General features: G+C 42.6%; 3 protein-coding genes across 5 annotated transcripts in view; all 3 read left to right on the top strand.

Moving 5' to 3' along the window:
* The first annotated feature begins 1,559 nt into the window (after positions 1–1,559).
* LOC139410979 (polyubiquitin-like) lies at positions 1,560–2,777 on the top strand. The gene is made up of 2 exons (XM_071156727.1): positions 1,560–1,681; positions 2,143–2,777. The coding sequence occupies exon 2, from the start codon at positions 2,152–2,154 to the stop codon at positions 2,620–2,622; it is 471 nt and encodes a 156-aa protein (XP_071012828.1). The 5' UTR covers positions 1,560–1,681; positions 2,143–2,151; the 3' UTR covers positions 2,623–2,777.
* A 2,498-nt stretch (positions 2,778–5,275) lies between these two features.
* On the top strand, positions 5,276–18,241 carry LOC139412025 (synaptic vesicle 2-related protein-like). The gene is made up of 16 exons (XM_071158808.1): positions 5,276–5,375; positions 7,033–7,193; positions 7,728–7,813; positions 7,985–8,083; positions 8,432–8,503; positions 13,955–14,079; positions 14,262–14,325; positions 14,669–14,794; positions 15,422–15,550; positions 15,669–15,742; positions 15,956–16,032; positions 16,301–16,405; positions 16,573–16,684; positions 16,844–16,925; positions 17,282–17,371; positions 17,516–18,241. Exons 1-16 carry the CDS (start codon positions 5,341–5,343, stop codon positions 17,750–17,752), a joined length of 1,674 nt encoding a protein of 557 aa, XP_071014909.1. The 5' UTR covers positions 5,276–5,340; the 3' UTR covers positions 17,753–18,241.
* Positions 18,242–26,292: 8,051 nt separating this feature from the next.
* Positions 26,293–27,914, top strand: part of LOC139410978 (protein phosphatase Slingshot homolog 1-like) — a 67,005-nt gene continuing 65,383 nt past the window's right edge. For 2 of the 3 annotated variants that reach the window (XM_071156721.1, XM_071156720.1), the window contains exon 1: positions 26,361–26,674. In XM_071156721.1, the coding sequence (XP_071012822.1) occupies positions 26,594–26,674 (81 nt within the window). In that variant the 5' untranslated portion in view covers positions 26,361–26,593. Of the gene's footprint in view, positions 26,675–27,914 lie in introns of all 3 variants that reach the window. The other variant, XM_071156723.1, reaches the window with a different exon arrangement.

The following is a 27,914-nucleotide window of genomic DNA, read 5'->3' as shown; positions in this document are numbered from 1 at the left end:
TGTAATGTAAAATGATTTTGTATTTTACTAACAGGACATCAGCGGTGGAAGGTGTCCTCACATACTTAGTGAGAGAATAGGCTAAGCTTCATGGGTTGGCACAGGAAACAACAACAAACATTAAACACCTATACTTCTCAGAAGTCTACACCTGATTGAACTGCTTTTAACACCACTGACCTCAGCTGACATGGCAGACATCAGTTCTGACTCATTAGAATCACATCAGTCAAATGCACAGAGGTCATTGACCCCTGTAATTATCCATAGAGGCAGAAATGAAAGAGGAGAACATAAGTTACTGGAGAATATAGAAGTTACTGTACATCCACTGGTTACTGTTTGTACTAGAGAACATACGGGTGAATAACGTTGGGTACAGTCTGACTAAGATGTGTAGTCTGAATGACATGATTCAACTACTGACAATATAAACATGTGTTGACATCATTTTGGGGAGGATGAGGCAGGGTATAATCTTTTATTTGTATTGCTGTTAAAATTCCCTCTGCACTCACAAAGGTATATATGTCTGACGTATCACAGTTCCTCATCATTGTCTGTATCATCTGGGCCTGGGTTTTCCCAATGAGGTTGGGTTTCATTGATAATGACATTAGGTTTCTCTTTCCTTTCTGGTGTTTGACATATCTGTGTTGAAAAATAGGGAATGCTCTAGAATGATAGGGAATGATCTAGAACCTGGTTCAATGGTAGGGAATGATCTAGAAAAGGGTTCGGCAAAAGGCGGACTGCGGGCCAAACCGGGCCACTATAATTGTTTTGGGCTCCCCAAAGTTTTAGATCAAAATAAGACTACAATCATCAGGAATTATGCAGAAATCTGTTCACCAAATACTCCCACGAATAGAAAACTAGATGTGATCTTGTTTCAATGTAATCAAAGTATGAAATTATTTTATTTGTAAATACAATCTAATTTTTGGCTTAGTTGTGGTCAATTTGTAGTGTACAAATTATTATAATTATGATCTGACATCTGGATCATCCCCTCCGACAAAATTCGGCAGGCGGCTGAATCTATATAGTTGCCTACCCCGATTTAGAAAAATTAATTATATGGAATGGTCTAGAGCAGGGGTGTCAAACTCATTTTACCCCGAAGACCGCATTCGGTGTTCAACGACGTCTGGAGAGCGGCACTGACATCAAACAAATATATATTTCCTTGCCTCAAAATTATGAATTGTCGATGCTCCCCGGCTCTCTGGTGATTATTAGAGAGCTGGACAGACAGTCAAGAAACTGCAGTTTAATTTTTAGTCACCGGCGGGCAGGATTGGAACCCCTCGCGGTCCGAATGTTTGATTAAATTAAATCAATATTGGGCATACTTTGAATGGGGGCAAGTTGCCATTGGGCAATATCAAATAAACAATTTATTGCACTCAACTTTCTGCAAACAGCAGCAGACTACACCATTATTTTATAACAGAAACCGAAAGCTGCGCGGCAGAGAGGGAAAAACGAATCTCAATTTGAGGGGCGGGGCAGATCAGATGTTATATACATAGACTGCTCAGATGTACACTGACAGAGCTATCACCATCTTTCATCGGATAAGTTTCAATTGTCAGCATACAAATTTACTAACAGTATTTCTTAAAACAAACTTGCAAGACTTCACAACAACAACTTCTCAACAATATCTACTGAACATGTAAGTCATTTTCCATTATTAAGCTACAACAGACCTATTTTACAGAAATGTACTGGAGAAAAAAAGCTTAACAGCATATCAAGCAAATTATCTTATAATTTGTTAGTTATTACAATGGGCTGAATAAATGGTAATGTTAAAGCCTGTACGTAAATATAAAAGTTGTAATGCATTGTACAATATAACTTGTCATGAGTGTGTACAACTCCCTTATGTCTTTCAATCATCTCATAATGATTGTCATTATATACCAGCCATTTGAGTCAGCTGAAATGTTGGATAGAGACAAAACATTACATATTGTTAGCCTTATTATAAGGATCATACATGCTTTTAACAAGTTATAAAGCATTACACCTGTAGGCTTTAAGTAAAGTGTTACTAAACTAATTCATTCAAAACATTTAATTGAGCTATGCTAATGTAATGCCAAATAAATAATACATGAAATCCTCTTTCAGATATCTATCATGGAACTCACTATAACGCTTTTGAACGGGAACTCACTTCCCCTGACAGTTCCGCCACACACCACCGTGGGGTCTCTCAAGAGTTTGATTCAACAACACTTTGAAGTGGCCACAACAAAGCAGAGGCTGTTAGGCGTCAATGGGAACAACATCAGTCTCAGCGATGATTCAAAAACTTTGAGCGACTATGGCCTGCATTCAGGATCTAAAGTGATGGTGCTGATTACGGAGCCCGCTCCTATCCAGGTGTTCCTGAAAAACGAAAAGGGCCAGACACACACATATGACGTGGTGCCTGGTGAGACTGTAACCCAGTTCAAAGCCAAGGTACAAAACAAGGAGGCAGTCCCTGCCAACCAACAGAGGCTGATTCATGAGGGTAGGCAGCTCGAGGATGGCCAGAGGCTGGAGAACTACAACATCAGAAATCAAAGCACCATCTATCTGACGCTCCGTCTAAGGGGAGGCTGAAGAAACCCAGTATCGACCTGAAACCACCTGTCACATGAAGCCCTTAACTTATTATGCATTCCATGTCTATAGAGAAAAAGCAATCAATCTTGAACAAAAATGTGAATTGTTCTACATTTGTATTCAATTGTAAACTTTAAATTAAGCATGGCTGATATAGGCGTATATTAATGAGATTGTTATCAAGTAATAAACATGTATAAAACTAAAACTGTCAACCATCATTGTCATGGCTCCAACTCAAAAGAAAAGTCAAAGCAACATAAGGTACTGGTCAGTTTCTTGTCCGTTGTGCTATTGCTCTCTTATTTGACATGATAGAGACAGAGCAGTAACATTTACAGTTGAGTTGACTCAAACTGAGACAAGGCAGTCCACATGAGGAAACTACAGGCCGGCCTTGTCAGCAATATACACAATGTTTCATGGTCTGATGAAAATCCTAAACGTTAAACGTTCAGATGGTTTTAAATGAGTTTGATTCAAGGCCGAAACAGTTACTATTATTCATTTCCTACAGCACTTTTGCTTTGCTTCATCTTAAACTATACAAATATAAATGTGTATCTATGAAGAATAGGTAACATGTATTTACCATTGCTCAAACCAAAATACACCTTGGCACAAAGGAAGCATACTCAAGTGTTTAAATTCATTCAATATTTTAAAAATCAGTAAGAATGCAATTAATTAATTATTTTGCATGTGAGCAACACATTGAATGTGTTAGGATTTCATTAGTTTAGCTCCTTGTTTAGCATTTGACCGAAGTCCTAAACACCCCCCCCCCCAGTTAATTTGCCCTGTTGTACCAGTTTGCTGCACTGGCATTCACAGGCTGAAAAGACAGAGAGAAAAGTGGAAAGGTCTTGGCAAAGGACACATTTACCTTGGCATAGTTTGCAAATCAAAGTAGCCCCATATTCTTACGAGTCAACCACAAACAGGGTTGGGGTGTAATTGATTACATGTAAACTGAAAATACAGATACTTTTGAAAAACTAGATGATTTCTTCTCAGATTACTTTGAAATTCAGAAAGGACATTAGCAAAAAAATACATTATGAAACCTTTATTTTCTCAATAACATTCAATTTAATATTGAAAAAAGGTGCATGTGGGGCCTCCTGAGTGGCGCAGTGGTCTAAGGCACTGCATCGCAGTGTTGCGGCGTCACTACAGCCTGGGATCGAACCCAGGCTGTGTCAATGCCGGATGTGACCGTGAGTACCATGGGCGGCGCACAATCGGCCCAGCGTCGTCCGGGTTAGGGGAGGGTTTGGCCAAGGGGGCTTTGCTTGGCTCATCGCGCTCTAGCGACTCATTGTGGTGGGCCTGGCGCCTGCAGGCTGACTTCAGTCATCAGTTGAACGGTGTTTCCTCCGACACATTGGTGCAGCTGGCTTCCGGGTTAAGCAGGCGGGTGTTAAGAAGCACGGCTTGGCGGGTCATGTTTCGGAAGCAAACACTCTACATCAAAACTCAGACGGACAGACAGGGTCTCCTCAGTCTCGCGCTCCCCTCCTGGTCTGCATCTTTCCAAACGGCGTGCAAATTACAGATACTTTTGAAAAACTAGATGACTACTTCTCGGATTACTTTGAAATTCAGAAAGTACTTTATTTAAATACATTATGAAACCTTTATTTTCATTATTTTCTCAAAAAAAGATGCATGTTGGGCCTCCAACAGTTCTTATTGTACTAGTTCTTATTTCATCAACACTGTCAAGTACAAGTATATTAAGGTTATAATATTGTAGAGAACAATGTAATTATTAATTATATGTAATTTATAATGACCAAGGTCACAGAAAACTACGTTTTGACATTCATTTCGTAGCACACTCTTGATTGCCCCGTTTTTCTCTACGTCATTAATAAGCAGTGAGTGAACGCCCAATTTACTAGGCTGGCAGCTAACGTTAACTACATTCATTGTCAAAGCACAATATTTGTTCAACAGTTGTGAAATGACAATTAGAACATCTATAAGAACAACAGTTAAATTGTTCACATGTATCACCATTTAATCCATGCTTAATAACATCAACAATGGTCTATCGTTTTGTAAACTAGCTAGCATACGCTGACATTTGCTTACATGCGTTGCTAGGGTTACACAGTACCACAAATTGTCTTGAGAAGCATGTTTCTCAAAATAAACCAAAAAGTAAATGTTCTCCCCAAATAATTTTGATACTTAAATATGAAATGTCATCCCACATCCCAGGCTTGCATTGGTGCTGGCTGAATCCCTATTTCGGAAATTGTGGCGTTGTTGACAAGTTGGCTATTTTAATGTGTTCGGCCTATATTGTTTTTCCGTGATTCACTGCCATTATTAATCAAAGATCCGAAAGGAGGAGTATGATAATTCCGCCCCGGTGGTTTAAAGGCTCTTATTGGCCAAGACATATAGTGTCAGCTGTCCAGGGTTTCTAGACGTCATTTTTCCCGGCCCGCACGAGTGACCCTGCCGCCATCACTTCACAGTACCTTTTGGCTGGCACACTGCTGTGACACGACACAGGAAGCTGAAATAGTGAATATCCAATGATATACATAATTCTGAATTTCCCGTCCCTCATTGGCTCTCCGCTGAGAACCAGAACGGGTGGCTCTCCGCAAGCTTGTGGTGCTGAAATCTTGACTTGCTATGATAACGATGTAATGGCAATGAGACATTTCACTGTGGAACCCAATAAACACCACCAAAATGGACGATGATTTGTTCCAGTTAAGACAACTCCCGTGAGTGTATATATACAAAAACTTATTAATTTCTAATTTGATCGTAACTGGGTCATTTTGTTAAACCGACCCTTCGCCCACAGCCTTTCTTTCGTGATTGCTTGAATTGCAGCTGTTGGGTGACAATGATCTCTTGTCATAATAATATGTGCAACATTGTATTCCTATTTTGTGCGAGTCAGAGTACTCTACACGAATACAATGTGGCATGTCGAGGAACTGACGGGCGTTTTGTTTGAAAGCAAAGCATCAATGACCGGTAAACAGTAACCCTGACCCAAATGCTCATATGGGTGCTACAACAATGTCGGCTAGTGTTTGTATTTATTTTTTACTGGTAGTGACAGTGTGCATATTTCCCAGGGGGTTCATTCACATCATTGCCTACTGTATATGCAGCTACTGCCTTGCCAACATCATTCGTCATACCTTTGTTTTGGTCATGCATGAGTTGAACCAGTTTGTTAGAATGGGGTGGTTAACATCTAATATGTTACACAACATGTAGCCTATTTTCATTTTATTACAAATATTTCTGCTAGCAATGGCCACACATTTAGCCTAACAATTACTGTAGGTATACTGTAGGTAACAGATGTATATGTCAGCCTATTACTAATTATTTAGTAGCAGCAAATATAACCATGATTTGGAATGGTTTTAGAATATTCATACTACAATTGTATCTATTGTGCATGAAAATCTATTACGTTCATTTATGTTTATTGACAAAAATACACACTTTTCACTGAAGCTGGTCGACCAGAGTTGTCCACACCTGGCTATCACCATCCATTTCCAACTATGTTTCTATTGAGACTCTCCTTTTTATGTGTAACATTCTCTTTACAATTGTTCCTATGCCAGTAAAGCAGTGACTTGGCAGTAGGCCCAGTTACTACCTAAAAATTGTAGAACTGAAATTGTGCAATGTGACTGTGGTAGCAAACTGTCTTTCTCCCCAGTGTGAACCTCAAAATAATATTTCCAAACAGGATCCATAGATCTTATGCTATTATGATGGTTGAGGCAATTAGGCCTCATTGCAACTTTCTTGCAGAAAGTGCAATGCCATCAACACAACGGTTTACAGAATTTGTCCATTGAGCAATGCCCTTCTCCAAGTCTATATGGGATAAATGTGGGATTGTTTTGTACAGAACTGAAAGAAACAGAACCACAGTAAGCAAGGCATGTTGATTTCTAGGCTCCTCACTGGGCGATCAGCTGTATTTCTTCTGCCCTTGGCAAATCTGTGTAGTAATCACTGTGATTAAGACATCACTGGGCTGGCTCCATGTTCCTTTTACAGTGTTCCACCCTCTATCAGCGGTCTGTCATCTTACAAAATGTGGAGTTTATAAGCTTGATGTACAGGTAACATACAGGTGTTTAAGGTATTGTCTAAATTTGAGAATTGTATTTTTCTTAACATCAAATCTATTTGTGGTCTACACACAATTATTAGGTGGCACACAAGTTTGTCAGTTGTGAACAGCAGTGCATAACTTACCTCTGTTTGCCTGGGAGGAACAGCTCATATCACCTAGGCAACAGCCTCTCATTCTCAGCTGCATTCAGCTGTGTTGGCACAAACTTCTTTACAGTAGGCTGGCAAACTGATCCAAGTTGATCTTCCTGGCTTTCTCTATTGCAGCGTGGTCAAGTTCCGTCGCACGGGTGAGAGCACACGCTCTGAGGATGACTGCTTGGGGAGAGACCAGGAAGTCCAGATCGATGGGAGGCAGGCTTACATGGAGTCTGTGGCACTTCACGATGGCGCACTAGTACCCCGGGAGTTTGCCAACCCAACTGATGGTATGACTGGGTCCCTCCTTAGCCATCACTCTGACTGTCCCATCCAAATTCAAAATAACTTCCATATGCATAAAATCGCCTTCCAAATCAAATCAAATCAGATTTATTTATATAGCCCTTCTTACATCAGCTGATATTTCAAAGTGCTGTACAGAAACCCAGCCTAAAACCCCAAACGGCAAGCAATGCAGGTGTAGAAGCACGGTGGCTAGGAAGAACTTCCTAGAAAGGCCAAAACCTAGGAAGAAACCTAGAGAGGAACCAGGCTATGAGGGGTGGCCAGTCCTCTTCTGGCTGTGCTGGGTGGAGGTTATAACTTTCCCATCTCTCCTTCCACCTACCCCCTCAGGGGACTGGGATCTTATAATGGCCCTTCTCTTTAATGAGATTGACTACAGTTACTCATTGCGTACACATTTATCATAGTAACTTGCAATCCATACTTGCAACTCATCATCTGTATGTTATGTCATTTCCTACTTGAGTTGGTATAAAAATGTATTGTTAATTGGTTACACCTCTTATTCTCCTCAGACACTTTCATGGTGGAGGATGCTGTGGAGGCCATTGGTTTTGGGAAGTTCCAGTGGAAACTCTCCATCCTCACTGGTCTGTCCTGGGTGAGCAGCCATGCTTAAGACAGTTCGAGAGTAAAACATAACAGTTTCATAACATGTTGTGTATGTGCTGTATTTCAAACCTGTACATGTGAGTATAATGTATATGAGCGCAATTCACTGTGTCTTCATTGTTTCCTTTCTCACCGGTCCTTATGGCCGCTGTTTGTTCAGATGGCTGATGCTATGGAGATGATGATTCTAAGCATCCTGGCACCACAGCTTCACTGTGAATGGAGGCTTCCAAGCCTGTGGGTGGCGCTACTCACCTCGGTAATGCCGGTCTCATTCTTACATTGATTACCAGTAACACTAAATGATGACTGGATTGGTGGGTAGTTAAAATCAAATGAAATGTTTTCGTCACATACACAGTTTACAACAGGTATAAAAGGTGCAGTGATATGCTTATGTGCTAGCTCCCTCAACAATGCAAGTACATTAATCAATAATAACAATGAGTTGTTGAGAAGGTGGTGCTGATTGTATGGACTAGTAGTGGTAGTGATGAGTGTAATAGCAGTAGCTGTTGATGTTAATGCAGTCTTACACTGTCACATTTCATTACTGACAAGGCCTCTACATATGTGATATCCATTTCCTCTGTTTTTTTAACTCCAGGCGGTGTTCATTGGAATGATGATCAGCTCTTCCATTTGGGGGAACATATCCGATAAGTATGGCAGAAAAACAGTGAGTTCAACGGCAGGGTTTATTGTGGTGGAGGTCTATATTGAGTTCTACTTGGCATTTCACAGCAGTTGGGTCATTCCACTTATTCGGGTGCCTTTTTAAAAGTGTAACTTAGTCCCCAAAAAACGTTTGATTTCACCTACATTTTTACATTCTGTCTTAAAAAAGCACATGTTCAACTTGATAAAAAAGAGGTTAAATAAAAAAATAACTATAATAATTTAAGTTTTAATGTCACATGCACAAGTAGAGTGAAATGCTTTTTTTGCCAGCTCTAACCCAAACAATGCAGTTTTCAATAACAATGTAATACAAAAGAATAACAAGGTACAACAAAAACACACAAGATATAGAAATAAGAAGAACACGATAAAGTAAGTAAACATACTATATATAGGGTCAGTTCCAGCACCATATTTACAATGTGCAGGGATATTGGATCGATAGAGGTATATATGTATAGGGGTAGGGTGACTTGGCATCAGGATATATCAGAAACAGAGTAGCAGCAGCGTGTATGATGATTGTATGTGAGTGGGTGTGTGTAGACTCAGTATAATATGTGCATATTATTTTTGCAAAGAGGCAAAAATATGAATAAAATACAAAGGTCAACTAAGATAGCAGTCTTACTGTATGGGGATAGCAGTGCCTTTTAAGTTCCAAATAAAGTCACATGGTTGACCATAACAGAGAGGAGAGGAGGAGCTTGAGTCTTATGAGGGGTTCATGGCTCTGTTTAAATTAATTTTTGATCATCCTGCGGAGGGCAGAGAGGGAGGTGAGCGTTTGCTTCAGCTCCAGCGGGGGTATCAGACGGCTGCTGAGTATGCGCTTACCTTCTGGACAGTAGCAGCTTCCAGTGGATGGAATGAGCCGGCGCTCAGCACGTTATTTAGAAGAGGTCTGCGCGAGGAGATCCAAACAGAACTGGCCTGCTGAGATGACAACCTCACCCTGGACACAGCCATTGCGATGGCCATCCGTCTGGATAACCTCCTCCGGGAGCGTTGGCATCTACATCACTTCAAATCAAATCAAAATCAAATTTATTTATATAGCCCTTCTTAGATCAGCTGATATCTCAAAGTCCTGTACAGAAACCCAGCCTAAAACCCCAAACAGCAAGCAATGCAGGTGTAGAAGCACGGTGGCTAGGAAAAACTTCCTAGAGAGGCCAGAACCTAGGAAGAACCTAGAGAGGAACCAGGCTATGAGGGGTGGTCAGTCCTCTTCTGGCTGTGCCGGGTGGAGATCATAACAGAACATGTCCAAGATGTTCAAATGTTCATAAATGACCAGCATGGTCAAATAATAATAATCACAGTAGTTGTCGAGGGTGCAACAGGTCAGCACCTCAGGAGTAATTATCAGTTGGCTTTTCATAGGCGATCATTGAGAGTATCTCTACCGCTCCTGCTGTCTCTAGAGAGTTGAAAATAGCAGGTCTGGGACAGGTAGCACGTCCGGTGAACGGTCAGGGTTCCATAGCCGCAGGCAGAACAGTTGAAACTGGAGCAGCAACATGGCCAGGTGGACTGGGGACAGCAAGGAGTCATCAGGCCAGGTAGTCCTGGGGCATGGTCCTAGGGCTCAAGTCCTCAGAGAGAGAGAAAGAAAGAATTAGAGAGAGCATACTTAAATTCACACAGGACACCGGATAAGACAAGATAAATACTCCAGATATTACAGACTGACCCTTGCCCCCCGACACATAAACTACTGCAGCATAAATACTGGAGGCTGAGACAGGAGGGGTCGGGAGACACTGTGGCCCCATCCGACGATACCCCAGGACAGGGCCAAACAGGCAGGATATAACCCCACCCACTTTGCCAAAGCACAGCCCCCACACCACTAGAGGGATATCTTCAACCACCAACTTACCATCCTGAGACAAGGCCGAGTATAGCCCACAAAGATCTCCGCCACGGCACAACCCAAGGGTGGGCGCCAACCCATACAGGAAGACCACGTCAGTGTCTCAACCCACTCAAGTGACGCACCCCTCCTAGGGATGGCATGGAAGAGCACCAGTAAGCCAGTGACTCAGCCCCTGTAATAGGGTTAGAGGTAGAGAATCCCAGTTCTCTCCCTCTTTCGGCGAGTGTTCAGGATCAGAGCCTGAACCCATGGAGGTAGGGGTAACACGCCTTCCCGCGGCGGATCAACGGGCTGGGGTTCTGTACTGTGGCCAGGGAGGGCACAAGCGCCAGCGGTGTCCGTTACTTCAGAATCTGGGATCCACTAGTGCAGAGGGACTGTTACGTGACATTACATCCCCTGGAACAGGAGTGAGTATTCCATCTACTGCTCTTCCTGTTAGACTCTTTTTAGTACCATCACTCTGGCTGACTGTCCCGCATGTCCTGTGTCTACAGCTTTATGGATCAGACCCTTGCCTGCTCTCTCAATATTGCTACCTACCTGCTCTCCTCTCCTTTTCCGGTTCAAGGTCTTGACTGTCGGCCTCTAGGATCCGGAACCATCACACACGTCACCCAACCACTCACCCTCACCGTGGAGCCCAATCACCATGAAAAGATCCCCTTCTTCATCACCAGTACACCCGTTCACACCCGTTCCTCAGCCTACTTTGGCTTCAGCGCCATAACACTACCATCTCATTATCGAGGATGAGAATCACCGACTGGTCACCTGAATGCTGGAAGACCTGCTTTCCTGTCCCCTTTGGTTCCATGTTGGTTGAGAGTCTGGTTGCCCTCCAGCCCAACATCCCGGAGGAATATCAGGATCTAAGGGAGGTATTCTCCAAGACTAATGCTACCTGTCTCCCTCCTCATCGCCCCTGAGACTGTGCCATTCACCTGTTTTCCGGTGCTACACCTCCGCGCAGACACATTTACCCTCTGTCAGTGGCTGAGACCCAGGCCATGGAGAACTACATTCAAGATGCGCTCCAACAGGGTTTCATCCGCAGGTCCACGTCCCCTGCGTCGGCTGGTTTCTTCTTTGTGGCCAAGGAGGGAGGATTACGCCCTTGTTTCGATTATTATGGACTCAATGGCATCACCACAATGTATCGGTACCCTCTCCCGCTGGTGCCATCAGTCATCGAGCAGCTCTGCGGGGCCAGGTTCTTCACCAAACTCATTCGCATCCGGGAGGGGGATGAGCGGAAGACTGCCTTCCACACAATGTCTGGTCACTAAGGGTACTTGGTTATGCCCTTTGGCTTAGCCACTGCTTCGTAAGTGTTCCAGGCATTCGTCAACGAGGTGTTCAGGGACATGCTCGGACATCAGGTGGTTGTGTACATCGATGACATCCTGATCTTCTCGACCAACCTGGAGGATCACATCACTCACGTTTGACCACTCCTGGAATGCGTCTTGGCTAACCACCTGTTCGCCAAGGCGGAGAAGTGCCAATTTCACCAGAGGGCTGTCTCCTTCTTGGGCTACCAAATCATCCCGCAGGGAGTGAGAATGGAGGACAAGAAGGTAGATGCGGTAAGGCCATGGCCAGTCCCAACCACCATCAAGGGGTTACAACGGTTTTTGGGGTTTTCCAACTTTTACCTCCGCTTCATCAGGAACTTCAGCGCCATCGGTGCCCCTCTCACCTCCCTCCTCAAGGCTGGGCCTAGTAGGTTGGTTTGGTCTCCAGCAGCTGACAAGGCCTTTCATCTCCTCAAGGGGTGTTTCACCCCCGCCCCCTTGCTAAAACACCCAGATCCTACGCTACCTTTTGTGGTTGAGATAGACGCATCAGAGGTGGGTGTAGGGGCAGTTTTGTCACAAAGACAGGGGGACCCACAAATTGTATCCTTGTGCTTTCTTCTCCAAGAAACTGTCCCCCGCAGAGAGGAATTATGACATCGGCGATCAGGAGCTCTTGGCAGTGAAGTTGGCATTAGAGGAGTGGAGACACTGGCTGGAGGGTGCCAATGAACCATTTGTCATCCTTACTGACCATCGGAACCTTGAGTATATACAGACAGCGAGAAGACTGAATCTGCGCCAAACCAGGTGGGCCCTCTTCTTCACAAGTTTCGACTTCACGCTGACCTCCCAAGTTCTAAGAATGTCTATGCCAATGACTTTACCCGTAACTACGATTCGGGAAAGGGCACCCATAATCCCATCCTCCCGAGTCGTGTCCAGTGGTTTGGGACGTAGATGTGGACATCCACCAGGCTCTAGAGAGGGAGCCCGCACCCTGGAATTGTCCTCCCGAATGCATCTAAGTTCCCACAGGGATAACAACTCCTGTTCCGTGTGTGCTCAAATCAAGTCCCCCGGAATGCTCTAGCAGGGAAGCTCCTGCCGTTTCTCGTGCCTCAGCGACCTTGGTCCCATCTATCCATTGACTTTGTTACGGAGCTTCCCCCTTCTGATGGTTTCACCACCATTTTGGTGGTAGTGGATAGTCATGTCGCTTAATTCCTCTTCCTGGTCTTGCCACTGTTCTCCAGGTTGCTGAGGCACTCTTCCATCAGGTCTTCCGGCATTATGGCCTTCCAGGGGACATCGTCTCGGACCGTGGCCCCCAATTCACATCCCGAGTATGGATGGCCTTCTTGGAGAAGCTCGGGGTCACGGTTAGCCTCACAATCGGGCATCGACCTCAGTCTAACGGGCAGGTGGAGAGGATGAATCAGGAGCTGGGGAGGTTCCTGAGGAGTCCTGGCACTCATCATTACGTGCACCCACACCTGGACTCCATTTCTTCATCATTTCCTCCCCTTTATATGTCACTCTCCAAGGTTCACTAACCAGTTGTTCTTGTGTCTCGGCGTACTGCCTTATGTTAGTGTCGTGTTCTCGGTTTTGTTGTTTTATTAAAAAGTTTCACCTGCTTCCAACTTACCGCATTATTACACTCAACTGCTTTTACACTATGATTTGGCTATTAGCTGTTCAGTGTTTCTTTTGAAAACAATATGAAAAAGGAATAGTTTCACCATATTAAAATGTGAGTTCTGTTCAAGTAACAGGATTTACCTTAAAATGAGGGACAGACTTAAATTAATCACTAATCACATGAAATAAATAGGTCTTTACATTGATGGTGAGAACTTGGAGAAATGTTCTGGTTAAGTGGATTTAAAATCTTCCTAGAAGTCACCAGAGGGCCCTCTTGTGGAAAATTATGCATTTTAGCAAGTCTTCATTTATATAAAAATCTGATTGAATTCTGCATGTGGTCCATATTATAGAGCACTTCATTTAATATAGGCTTTTAAAATTCAATATTGGTGCACAATTTATACTTAATCTCAAAGGGATGCAAAATACACACATTTCGTGGAATTACCTAGTTATGTGCTTTGACAGGCTTTCATGAGACATCAGTTTTATATCAACGTCTTGGGCAGAGATGGGGAATAGGGATATCCATGACAGTGTGATATGTGGTAGAGATAGTTAGGGTATTTTTCTGTCTGTGTCAGAGCTCACAGTTGTGGGTGGGTGTGTGTGTACACAGGGTCTGAAGATGAGTGTGGCGTGGACCATGTTCTACGGTGTACTGAGCGCCTTTGCCCCCGTCTATGGCTGGATCCTCTTCCTCCGTGCACTGGTGGGATTCGGCATCGGAGGAGCCCCACAGTCGTACGTATCCCTTACTGTTGGCATTATAGAAATAGCTACAGTATACTGTAGTAAGACACAGTAAAGGATTGGGTTATGTTATCTACCCAGTTATAAGTGGGCTACAGATTGACTCTATATTAATGACACACAATAATAGTTAATAGAAGTAGCATAATAGTCACATGTCCTTCTCCCTTCAGGGTGACACTGTATGCAGAGTTTCTCCCCATGAGGTCCAGAGCCACCTGCATCTTGCTAATCGAGGTATGACTTATCCTTTTCTATCACTTAGTAAGAGTTACACTCTAGTCTGTGGCCTGTCCAACTCAACTCCTCTCTCCTGTGCTTCTATCTCTCTGTCCAACTGTGCAGTCATCCTGTGAGGTCCACTTTTAACTCTGTCAAGTTTGTCATTGATTTGAGACATTAGCAGGTCTGTGAGGTACAAATTGATCCACTTGTTTGTGAGTGATTCTCTTGATGCCACGTTTTTGGCCTTTCAGGAGCAGGATAGATCTCCACTGAATTGGATCAACGAAGCTGCTTCAATGTGCCAGGGAACTCATCATGCCAACCATTTGCTGTTCCTATTGCTGTGCCCCTGCAGATATTCTGGGCGCTGGGCACTGTGTTTGAGGTGCTGCTGGCCATCCTGGTGATGCCCACTCTGGGCTGGCGCTGGCTGCTCGGACTCTCCACCATTCCGCTCTTCATCTTCGCTATCCTCTCTTTTGTGAGTATGCAGTAGTGTAAAGTATTTATGTAAAAATACTTTAAAGTACTATTTAAGTAGTTTTTGGGGTATCTGTACTTTACTCTGCTATTTTTGACAACTTTTACTTCACTACATTCTTAAAGAAAATAATCTACTATTTACTCCATACATTTTCCCTAACACCCAAAAGTACTCGTTATATTTTGAATGCTTAGCAGGACTGTAAAATGGTCCAATTCACGTACTTATCAAGAGAACATCCCTGGTCATCCCTACTGCCTTTGATCTGGTGGACTCACACATGCTTTGTTTGTAAATTATGTCCGAGTGTTGGAGTGTTCCCCCTGGCTTTCTGTAAATTAAAAAAACTATAATATGGCACCATCTGGTTTGCTTAATATAAGGAATTTGAAATTATTTGTACTTTTAGTTTTGATACTTTAAAACCAAATACTTTTACTCAAGTACTATTTTACTGGGTTACTTTACTTACTTCACTTTTACGTGAGTCATTTTCTACTAAGGTATCTTTATGAAATTGGGTACTTTTTCCACCACTGGTATGACAGTAACAGCTACTACCAATTCACTTGAATTAATTTATTTTACACTATTAAACGACTGACCCTTTGGTTTTGGAAACAGTGGCTGCCAGAGAGTGCACGCTATGACGTGTTGACAGGGAACCAGGAGAAAGCTCTGACTACCTTGAAGCGCATCGCCAAGGAGAACGGAGTCCCCATGCCCCTGGGAAAACTAATTGCTGCCAGACAGGTACAGCCCAGCACATTAAGATATATTGTATGGAATACGTACAGGGCATACTAAAGTAGTTTGGCTTGTTTCAGTTGTTTATCTGTCATATCGTGTTTCTTGACTGTTTGTCAATTAGGAGGACCGTGGGAAGTTCCAGGATCTTTTCTCACCGCATTTTCGCTGGACCACAATTCTGCTGTGGTTTATTTGGTGAATACATTACTTTACATTTCCTCATTTCTAGATACAGGTAATTAAAAGTTAGTAGATCACATCTGATGACTAATTTAAACTCTTACATACTTTGATTGAACATCTTCATACATTTTTTTAATGTAACCTTTATTTAACATAAGAGTTGCATCTTTAATTATCCCAGTTTTCCTCATGGAAATCCTTAGATTGACTGTTTTATCTCTTAAGGTTCTCTAATGCATTCGCCTACTATGGCCTGGTCCTGCTCACAACTGAGCTCTTCCAGGAGGGGGGCGCCTGTGGGGGTGAGTTACTGCTCCTTCTCCTCTGACATCATCAGTAACACTCACACAAACACTCTTAAGGATAGTATTAACCTGCTGAGCCCAAACCATCTTATTCAACTAAAAATGTATATTTTTGTAATGCTTTAACCAAGAGTAACTCCAATTGACCGCAGGTTACATTAGCCTTTAAGTCTCAAGGTCATTTCAGGACCTTGTGATTCTGGAGGGTTGCAGTGAGCACTGCTAAGTGTGCATCACGTGTTTCTTGTGTTATGTCTCGCTCTAGAGTCAAAAGGTAGTAAGAGGGAGCCCAGGTGTAGCCTGGAGTGTAAATACCTGACCTCAGACGACTATAAGGATCTGCTGTGGACCACCCTGTCTGAATTCCCAGGTATACATCTTCGACCTCCTGCTTTCAACTAATAGTCATAATACTGTTAAACACAATTGCATGGGGAGCAGGGTACTGTGAAATAAAGTAGGTTGTAAATTGTTCTTATTGATTAAAAAGACTAGTAGAATATCTGAATAGATTGGTTGATGTATAATGTTGGGCAGGCTTGCTGGTGACTCTGTGGGCCATTGATCGGCTGGGGAGGAGAAAGACCATGGCACTGTGCTTCTTTGTCTTCTCTCTCTGCCTTGTGCCACTCTACGCTTGTGTAGGGAGGTAAGACCATCCAATACAAAATGACAAAGTTATTACTTTTAGGATTCGCAATGCACTACTCTATGACAAACATAACACTGTGGTGGATCCGCAACTGACAACACAATAACAGTGTTGTTGTTGTTGTTATTAACATTGTTGTTGTTGTCTGTGCTTCAGGACCTGGCTGACAGTATTGATATTCATCGCCAGGGCCTTCATCGCAGGAGGTTTCCAGGCTGCTTATGTCTACACCCCTGAGGTGAGGTCATAGGCCATATAACCCCATGTATCCTGTGGCTACATTATCGACTCAATAGAATGCCAGCTCTTACTTTAAAAACAAAGATTATACTAAATCGCAGCCGTCAGGTTTCTGTTCAGTTTCATTTCTTTGATAGATTTGTGACTAAACGAAGGGATAGTTATTTGGTTCGTACTCTTCTTCTCCATTGGTTTCTAATAAGTATTACAGTGTCAATATGGTACAAAGTAAATGATACTGTAAATAAAAATAATGCGTAAAACTTGACATTCCCTTTTGCGTAAACAGCATGAAGTGTCTGTTCTGAATGTTAATAAATGATGTATTCCCATGGTGTTCTTCTGACTCCTCAGGTATATCCAACAGCAACCAGAGCATTAGGTCTGGGCACTAGTAGTGGAATGGCTAGAGTGGGAGCCCTCATCACACCCTTCGTTGCACAGGTAAAATTGAATAAAAGGTTACCACAACCAATATATAAAGAATATTTGTACATAATGTGTACTGAAAGACATTCACGCCATCACATAGAGAGTTATCCTACCTAGGCTGGTGATACGGTTTTCATTCCTCCCCCTGTTCTGCAGGTGATGTTGGAGTCTTCTGTGTACCTGACTCTGTCAGTGTACAGCATCTGCTGCCTGCTGGCTGCCATCGCCTCCTGTGCTCTGCCCATTGAGACCACTGGCCGGGGCCTCCAGGAGTCCAGCCACCGTGAGTGGGGCCAGGAAATGATGGGCCGGGCCCCTGCCAACAGCTCTGGGGGCATCCCACACTCCGACTCTGGGTCCCAGGAGGACGGAGCACATGCAAGAGGGTGGTGAAGGAGGGACGCTGGAGTGGAAGAGAGAGGCAATGAAGGAGAAGGAAGCTAGGCAAGCAGCCCTTGTCCATTCTCAGCTCAAATGTGTCATTACTGGTTTGTATATACGCACCACAGTGACTTGAGAGAGAGCCTGCCACCAAAATGTTATTCAAAAACATTTCTCTCTCATTTTAATCTTCAACCACTACCACTGTCATGATTTTTGCCAATGTAGGATAACCACACTCTGAGTGAGACAGAGCTCAATCGATTATCCTGAGTATACACTGGGTGGTAGCAGGGAGAGAAACTGTTCAGGGTGGGTTTGTCATTCTTATATCTCAGTATTTGAATTTCATATTATGAGGGAGAAGAACAGCGAGATTTATAGTAACAGTGAGAGTGATAGTGAAAGAGAGTGATAGAGGACATTGCTTTGTTGCATTGTTTCTATTAACCTGTTTATTTTAAGATAGCCTTAAAACAATGGTTCTACTCAGGTCCTACCACTCAGCAGTGTGCGAGCAGTTTGCTGATGTCAACATTGTGAACAGAGTGCCCCATGGTGGAGGTGGGGTTATAGTATGGGCACTCATATGCTACGAATAACCAACACAATTGAATTTTATCAATGGCAATTGGAATGCAAAGAGATAGCGTGACGACATCCTGAGGCCCATTATCGTGCCATTCTTCCGCCGCCATAACCTCATGTTTCAGCATGATAACGCACGTCCCGATGTCGCAAGGATCTATACACAATTCCTGGAAGCTCAAAGTGTCAACGTTCTTCCATGGCCTGCATACTCACCAGACATGTCACCCATTGAACATGTTTGGGATGCTCTGGATCGACATGTACAACAGTGTATTCCATTTCCCGCCAATATCCAGCAACTTCGCACAGCCATTGAAGATGTGTGGGAAAACATTCCACAGGCCCCAATCAACAGCCTGATCAACTCTATGCGAAGGAGATGTGGCACACTGCATTAGGCAAATGGTGATCACACCAAATACTGACTGTTTTTCTGATCCATGCCCCAACCTTTTTTAAGGTATCTGAGACCAACAAATACATATCTGTATCCCCAGTCATGTGAAATCCTTAGATTAGGGCCTAATGCATTTATTTAAATGAACTGATTTCCATATATTAACTGTAACTCAGTAAAATCTTTGACATTTTTGCATTTTGCATTTATATTTTTGTTCAGTGTAAATGAGGCAATCAAAATAATTATGTAAAGTCTGTGCAGCTGGCATAAGCATTCATTAGCACTCATATTCTAGACCTGTCTTGAGAAGGTTGTAATGTTATTTATCATGATGACTATAGTTTATGTAAATTAGGAAAATTGCATATAAGTACTGATGAAAGTTCATGCCAGGGTTCATGCCAGGTGTTATAATGCCCATATATGCATTTTGAGGGTTGTATGTATATTCCATGAAACTGAAATGCAACTGAAATATTTGAACTGTACTATACTTGATACTGTCACCTCTTAACATAGTCACCCAAAGTTGTCAGTCTCGTACAGTAGTAATTACACTACATGGGTGAAATCATTCAAAGCAAACATGATCACATGGTTTTTCAGGGTACACCCCATGACAGCTTTTGCTTACTGGGCAAAAGTAATCTCTGTATATACTGTACCAAAACCTGGGTTGGTTGTTGTTGTTTTTGTTTGTTGGTGCGGGGATGTCCCCTTGTAAAAATAACATGTGAAACAAGGTGTTGTTAAAAATGTTAAAGAACCTTGGTCTCCTACATGCCTGGCTTTGCGATTTAGTGCTGCATTAAGTGTCTGTGCACAGATTCTTATCACTGGATGTAAATGTGTATGATACAATAATAAATTATGTTTCAAAGGAGAAAGAATGTTGAATTGTGGTGGTATTTATTTATTTATTCATTTTCAAACCTCATAACTTATAGAACTTACAATAGTGTCATGTTTTATGCTAATAAGATTACTAACAATAACATTTTCGTTTGATATTGCAGTCTTATTCTTATGTCACATTTGTGAGATTTGCTTATTACATTTTTGGAAAACATTTGATTGGTTTTCGTATGTATACCAAAATATATATACAGTACCGGTCAAAAGTTTGGACACACCTACTCATTCAAGGGTTTTTCTTTATGTTTACTATTTTCTACATTGTAGAATAATAGTGAAGACATCAAAACAATGAAATAACACATATGGAATCATGTCGTAACCAAAAAAGTGTTAAACAAATCAAAATATATTTTATGTTTGAGATTCTTCAAAGTAGACACCCTTTGCCTTGATGACAGCTTTGCGCACTCTTGACATTCTCTCAACCAGCTTCATGAGGTAGTCACCTGGAATGTATTTCAATTAACAGGTGTACCTTTTTACAAGTTCATTTGTAGAATTTCTTTCCTTCTTAATGGATTTGAGCCAATCATTTGTTTTGTGACAAGGTAGGGGTGGTATACAGAAGATTGCCCTATTTGGTAAAAGACCAAGTCCATGTTATGGCAAAAACAGCTCAACTAAGCAAAGAGAAACAACAGTCCATCATTACTTTAAAACATGAAGGTCAGTCAATCCATAAAATGTCAAGAACTTTTACATTTCTTTAAAGCGCTATCATGAAACTGGCTCTCATGAGGACAGCCACAGGAAAGGAAGACCCAGAGTTACCTCTGCTGCAGAGGATAAGTTCATTAGAGTTACCAGCCTCAGAAATTGCAGCCCAAATAAATGCTTCAGAGTTCAAGTAACATACACATCTCAACATCAACTGTTCAGAGGAGACTGTGTGAATCAGGCCTTCATGATCAAATTGCTGCAAAGAAACCAATACTAATCAAATGGCCACCGGACTATTACATTGACCCCCCGCCCTTCCCTCCATTTGTTTTATACACTGCTGCTACTTGCTGTTTATTATCTATGCATGTCACTTCCCCCCTATCTACATGTACAAATTACCTCAACTAACCTATTTTTACTTTAGTTTATTTGATAAATATTTTCTTAATGCTTCTTGAACTGCACTGTTGGTTAAGGGCTTGTAAGTAAGCCTTTCACGGTAAGGTCTACACTTGGTTGTATTAGGCGCATGTGACAAATAAAGTTTGATTTGATTTAAAGGACACCAATAAGAAGAAGAGACTTGCTTGTGCCAAGAAACACGAGTAATGGACATTACACCGGTGGAAATCTGTCCTTTAGTTCCAACCGTCGTGTCGTTGTGAGATGCAGAGTAGATTAATGAATGATGTGGTTCCCACCATGACGCATGGAGGAGGAGGTCTGATGGTGTGGGGCTGCTTTGCTAGTGACACTGTCTGTGATTTATTTATAATTCAAGGCAGACTTAACCAGCATGGCTACCAAAGCATTCTGCAGTGATACACCATCCCATCTGGTTTGCGCTTAGTGGGGTTATCATTTGTTTTTCAACAGGACAATGACCCAAAACACACTTTGCATACACAAGGCTGTGTAAGGGCTTTGACCAAGAAGGAGAGTGTTGGAGTTATGTATCAGATGACCTGGCCTCCACAATCACCGACCTCAACTCAATTGAGACGGTTTGGGATGAGTTGGACAGCAGAGTGAAATAAAAACAGCCAACAAGTGCTCAGCATATGTGGGAACTCCTTACAGACTGTTGGAAAGCATTCCAGGTGAAGCTGCTTGAGAGAATGCCAAGAGTGTGCAAAGCTGTCACCAAGTTACTACATGATTCCATATGTCTCTTAATGATCGGCTATGAAAAGCCAACTGACATTTACTTCTGAAGTGCTGACTTGCTTCACCCTCGACAACTACTGTGATTATTATTATTTGACCATGCTGGTCATTTATGAACAATTGAACATCTTGGCCATGTTCTGTTATGATCTCCACCCGGCACAGCCAGAAGAGGACTGGCCACCCCTCATAGCCTGGTTCCTCTCTAGGTTTCTTCCTAGGTTTTGGACTTTCTAGTGAGTTTTTCCTAGCTACCGTGCTTCTACACCTGCATTGCTTGCTGTTTGGGGTTTTAGGCTGGGTTTCTGTACAGCACTTTGAAATATCAGCTGATGTAAGAAGGGCTATATAAATAAATGTGATTTGTTAATTCATAGTTTTGATGTCTTAACTATTATTCTACAATGTAGAAAATAGTCCATATAAAGAAAACCCTTGAATGAGTAGGTGTGTCCAAACTTTTGCTTGGTACTGTATCTATTTTTAACATCACTTAAACAAAAATATAAAATTGGAACTTTTCAAAATAGATTTCACCGATTACCTAATAGTTACAACATTCAATAAAAGCTATCCTGATGGCTGGCATGTAACCATTTTAGGGCTGGCTGGTACTATTTGTGTTCCGAGTTAGCTGCTCTCGGGTTAATCAGGTACTTCACTATCTAAACTCTGATTTAGAGTTGTTCTCTTGCAAATATGAAATATAATCATTGTCGTCTGAAAGGCCCAGGAGTGTCCTCCTATTCGGGTTCCTCTGCAAACCGTTGTGATGTTAAAATGGTCTCATAAAGACATGTGAATGATGATGATGCCACTGCTGTTTAGGTAAACCACTTGTTTACAAACAAGACCTTGGCCCTCCAGTCCTTCAGTTTCAATATCTCCCTGAAGATCCTAGCTGCCTCCTAGGCACAGCCTCGGTGGATGGTCAATCCGAACCCTCCATGGCCATGGTTGTGGATCACCTGAAAACAGCACATTCATATCAGTGTTATGTCTATGTACTACTTATCTGGAGCCTACAGGGTGCCTAACACTAATAGCCAGACAATAAATATTGGTTACTGAAGAAGTAGTAACCAGTATATTCTTGTTGGCTCACCTCAAACATGGATTGTCCAGACTGCATTGTCTCCCTCTCCAATCAAACTTTACTGTGAACAGGCCTGAGCCCTGACCAGTCCTCCACTATCCGGGCATGCTGAGGAGACAGGGGAGGAGCCATGAATAAACAGGCAGGGAGGAGCTAATGTAGTTATTCTGTATCTGTACATTTATTTTGTCTACTCCATATCAACATAGGTGTTGGGATAACCCCTCTATTCAACATCTGTCAGAACAGGGATCAGGCTTGTTTCAGTGGTCTGTGACCTCTGACCTTCTCCAGCTCCAGCTGGCACACCCCCTCCCAGACCTTCTCGTGGTCCTCAGAGTTGTTCTGCTTACTCCAGTTTCCCAGCTGGCAACACCCACCAACAACCACTGAACGACTCCTACAGAGACAAGGCATAAGTGCGGTAGCCGCTTGCTGTGCAGTAGCAGAGAGAACACTCTATGACTTGGAGTCTTTGACAATTTTTTGGGCTTTCCCCTGACACCGCCTACTATATAGGTCCTGGATGTCAGGAAGCTTGGCCCCAGTGATGTACTGGGCCATACGTACTACCCTCTGTAGCGCCTTATGGTCAGATACCAGGTGGTGATGCAACCCATCAGAACTTTTTGAGGATCTGGGGACCCATGCTAAATCTTTTCAGTCTCATGAGGGGGAAAATGTGTTGTCGTGCCCTCTTCACAAATGTCTTGGTGTGTTTGGACCATGATAGTTAGTTGGTGATGTGGACAACAAGGAACTTGAAACTCTCAACCCTCTCCACTACACTTCCCGTCGATGTTAATGGGGGCCTGTTCGGGCCTTTCTTTTCCTATAGTCCACGATCAGCTCTTTTATCTTGCTCACATTGAGAGAGAGGTTGTCGTCCTGGCACCACACTGCCAGGTCTCTGACCTCCTCCCTATAGACTGTCTCATCGTTGTCGGTGATCAGGCCTTCCACTGTGGTGTCGTCAACAAACTTAATGATGGTGTTGGAGTTGTGCTTGGCCACGCAGTCGTGGGTGAACACGGAGTACAGGAGGGGACTAAGCACGCACCCCTGAGGGGCCCCAGTGTTGAGGATCAGCATGGCAGATGTGTTGTTGCCTACCCTTACCACCTAGGGGTGGCCCGTCAGGGAGTCCAGGATCCAGTTGCAGAGGGAGGTGTTTAGTCCCAGGGTGAGTTCTGCCCACTCTCCGCAAGCTGAACTGAACAGGCAAGAAGGAAGAAAATAAGAAACTTGGTTTAAAAAACAAATAAACACTCCTGATATTCATGAACAACAGGGGCTGTGAAAGCCCAAGCTTTCCCTCTCTATTTTTTATTGAATTTTTTATTTTACCTTTATTTAACTAGGCAAGTCAGTTAAGAACAAATTCTTATTTTCAATGACGGCCTGATCAGGTATATAGGATATTATTTACTGGATATGGAATATGAATACTTTCAGGATATTTCTCAAAAGTAAACACTGGATAAAACTAATACGTTTGAGCTGCACTTTGAGCATGAATACACTGTCCTGTGTAAGGCACTCCCATTGGGTAAGGAAAACACATGCGTGGATTAGATGGAAATTAAATAAGCATAGTACAATTACTGTCATTTGGACAAAAGAGGCCCAGAATTAGGGCATCGGAATATACAGCACCATCTATCTTTATGCCCGTTGTAAGGTGGGAGTCAAACTTGCACTGTTCATTATATTAGTTCAGAACTCTCACCTATTTTTACCTCTGGTAAAATGTCACCCCTCTTCTGTAACCTAGAAACAACACATTGCCAGGTTGACTTGTATAAAGGTATATAGAAAATGAAGTAATACAGGGAACCCAAATTGCACTTATTTTTATGGTGTATAGACATTAGGCTGGGACCCAGCCGCTGGGTGCCAAAATATAACATTCACCTTGAGAGATGATGAAACCACCATAAGATATAAGTAGAACGTTCTCTTTTGCATCCCCTTCCCACCAGATAAACCAAGTTCATCCCACAGATTTGCCAATATACAGTTATTCTCAAAGAAATCATGTTTGAACATTTGAACAGCTGTCCCCAGGAGAACCCTTTTTGACATAAGGTGGAGACTTTTTTTGGTTCCAGGTAGAACCCTTTTGGGTTCTTTAAAGGGTTATCCTATGGGGACAGCCAAATAAACCTTTTTAGGTACTTGATAGCACCCTTTTTTCTAAGAGTGTAAGCTATCTAGAGTCCAGCACATTATTGTTAAAATGGGGATTGTGCAATAAAAGAGAGTGGATGTATTTGTTACTCATCTATTTTTATTACCTTCCTTGACTGTGTTGGTTTACATTTGTGATGTAGTGGTTTCATTAATCCGTTAGCCTTGTGACAGACAGAGGGGCCTCAGTGGCCATGCCTTTAATAATTCCATTGACCTGTTTGTGGTGCTGGACAGTAGACTATTCAGATGGGCTGAGTGAATTGAGACTCTATTCAGAACATGTAAACTGAGTCAAGCCACTGCTACGATAGACCATTGCTACGCTGTAATGACACAGATGGAGGAACAGGAATTTTGTCTCAAGTTAATCTACTTCAGCAAAGGGATTATACAGTAGTAGTTGGACATTATAAACCAGGTAGTTTGGGTCCTGGATGATGATTGGCTTTTCATTTCAGCCGTGTGCCTATCAGACAATCTACCACGGGTATGATGCAAAAATGCTTGTTTACTGTTCTATTTATGTTGGTAACGAGTTCATAATAGCAATAAGACACCTCGGGATTGTGGTATTTGACAAATGTACCATGATTAAGGGCTGTATCCAGGCAGTCTGCTTTGTGTTGTTCATAAGAACAGCCCTTAGTCGTAGTATATTGGCCATTATAAACTGGGTGGTTCGAGCCCTGAATGCTGATTGGCTGACAGCACGTTGCGTCGTGCCTAAGAACAGCCCTTAGCCATGGTATATTGGCCATATACCACACCCCCTCGGGCATTATTGCTTAAATATACCACACCTCCTCGGGTCTTATTGCTTAAGGTATGCCATAATCCTGCAGGCCCATCGCTGGTGGACTGACTGACTGTAGAGTGGTAGTGCTCATAGATGCTCTGAGCCGTGGACAGGCCACTGACCCCAGCTCTGATCACTGCCATGAGTTTGTCTGGAGATAACAAACACAGCAGTTATTGTTGCTTTTGTTATTATTATTTATCTTTAAAAAATCTGATTAGCCTCCATTCTGTGTGACTGGCTTGGTCCTGCTCAGAATCTGCTACCATTCCATATAACTTTGACAATGTAAACATTCCCATGTCCTTGAGTGTACCTGAACCTCTGACCCATCCAACTGTATGAAGTAACCAGAAATTGTACATCGTGTAATGTGTAATAACCTGAAATATAACAGTGACAAAAATACGAATGTAGATATATATTTAAAAAACAACAACAAAACAACATCACAGCAGTTGGTTTAAAAAAACATTATGCAAAGGTTACTCACATTCTGCGGATTGTGAGGGTTTGTGTAGTTGCATTACATGAACTGTAGCTAATATTATTTATTATTTTTAACCGACAGGCCAAGTGAAATACACAGTTTGAACTGGAAGAGATTCTGTCATGATGTAGGTATGTATTTGACAGAATTGGTAACCTAGCTAGGCTACAACATCCATCGGATCAAAATGTTTGAACTCAGCATCACTGTGTGGTTGGCTGGCAGCAGCTGACTAGCATAGGCTCGCATCCCCTGGTGGAAGCGGATTTGTGCAGGCTAGTGAGAAAGCCGCAACATGGGGAACGATAAGTACATGCTCTGTACGTTCTTACTATGAAATTCGTCAATTTTTATTTGAGAAAATTCAAAAGGAACAACTGGCTTCCAGATTTTAGGACGATGGAAATTTAACGGCGATGAAATTCTCTGCTTCGACCGCTATAGACGTTGACACCAAGAAACAATTTCCTTAGGTTATTCACCCGGAATAAAGCTGTTCTCTGGACAGGCTACACCGGCCTGTGCAGACTCTCTCAGCCATGGCTCTGGTTACTTTGCAGCGCTCCCCTACCCCAAGCGCTGCATCCACAGCCAGCACAACCACCACCAACGTGGGGGAGGTAAGCTTGGAAATAGCTGGAGAGACGTTTTTAGAAACGTCAACAAAGCGCAAGAAAACACCTAGGATACGTGGGAGTGACATAGGCCTAGCCGTGCTAGCTAGATATGTAGCAATGGGATAAGCTAACTAGGTAATGTTAGTAGCTGTTATTAGCCTCAACTCAATCGCTACCGAGCTAACGTTAGCTGGTGTCTAGAAAAGCTAGTAAGCAAAGTTGTCAGTAACACACTGATATAACGTAATGCTATTTATTGCCAGTTAGTAAAGTTATTCGCTTGCCAGCTAACGTTAGCTAGCGTACAACACATATACAGTTAATCTAGTTAGCTAGCTTCTTGTTTGCCTTACTAGCTAGCTAATGAGCAGCGTAACTGCTGTGGCATTAGCTGGCTATTCATTTCCAATAGCATCGTTTGCCTGATTAGCTAGGTATCTGGTTATCTGCCAGGTAGTTTCATGTAAGTCATACCCTAATGTCCTGCTGCTGAATGCAGTAAGCTAGCTAGTCAGCTAAGAAATCACCAGTGTACTGCAGTGGTGCCATACAATTTGGTACTCCCAAATATGAACATTTATCAAGTTAGTTGCCTAATATATCAGTTATTACCAGCTTATTTATTAGGCAAACTAGCTAGCTACTTGCTTATGTTAAAGTCAGTGTTATGGACAGCATGGGTTATTTTCTATGTTGTTCTGAGATGTCTTCTAAAAGGGACCAGACAATGAGGTGAAATGTGACATGCAGTCATGAGGTAGAGTAGTGGTTCCCAACCAGAGATACTAGGACCCCTGGGGGTACTTGGTGTATCCACAGTGGTACTTGAGAAGACTCAAGAGACTATATGCCTGCTGGTAAAATGCACATGAGGTACTTCATGGGTATGCTGGGCAGAGCAAAATTCATTTGGTGGTACAGTAACCGAAAATGGTTGGGAACCACTGTGGTAAGAGGCCTAGTCATACTTTCCATAAGAGTAAAGATAGTCTGCCAAAATCAAACTAGCATAAGTCAGGTGAGCTTTTAACACTTCCATGATGGCAAAATAAACTCTTGGTACTGCTCCATGTGCTTATTTGTTTATTCAGATTAACCAACAGCCAATAAATAAACCACAAGAACAATCCCATCTCAAAATGCAAATCAAACCAAAGTTTATTGGTCGCGTACACAGATTTGCAGATGTTATCGCAGGTGCAGTGAAATGCTTATGCTTCTAGCTCCAACAGTGCAGTAATAC

This window comes from Oncorhynchus clarkii, chromosome 6, assembly GCF_045791955.1.
Source record: "Oncorhynchus clarkii lewisi isolate Uvic-CL-2024 chromosome 6, UVic_Ocla_1.0, whole genome shotgun sequence".
NCBI classification, from domain to species: Eukaryota; Metazoa; Chordata; class Actinopteri; order Salmoniformes; family Salmonidae; genus Oncorhynchus; species Oncorhynchus clarkii.
Note: the sequence above shows the minus strand (reverse complement) of the source record. Positions and strands in the feature narration are given on the sequence as shown.

Bases quoted from the DNA above. Each gene is read 5' to 3' on its own strand.
- LOC139410979 (XM_071156727.1), top strand. From the start codon at position 2,152: ATGGAACTCACTATAACGCTTTTGAACGGGAACTCACTTCCCCTGACA.
- LOC139412025 (XM_071158808.1), top strand. From the start codon at position 5,341: ATGGACGATGATTTGTTCCAGTTAAGACAACTCCC. The intron at 7,194-7,727 runs GTATGACTGGGT...TATTCTCCTCAG, and splicing joins GTTTGCCAACCCAACTGATG to ACACTTTCATGGTGGAGGAT. The intron at 15,743-15,955 runs GTGAATACATTA...TTATCTCTTAAG, and splicing joins ATTCTGCTGTGGTTTATTTG to GTTCTCTAATGCATTCGCCT.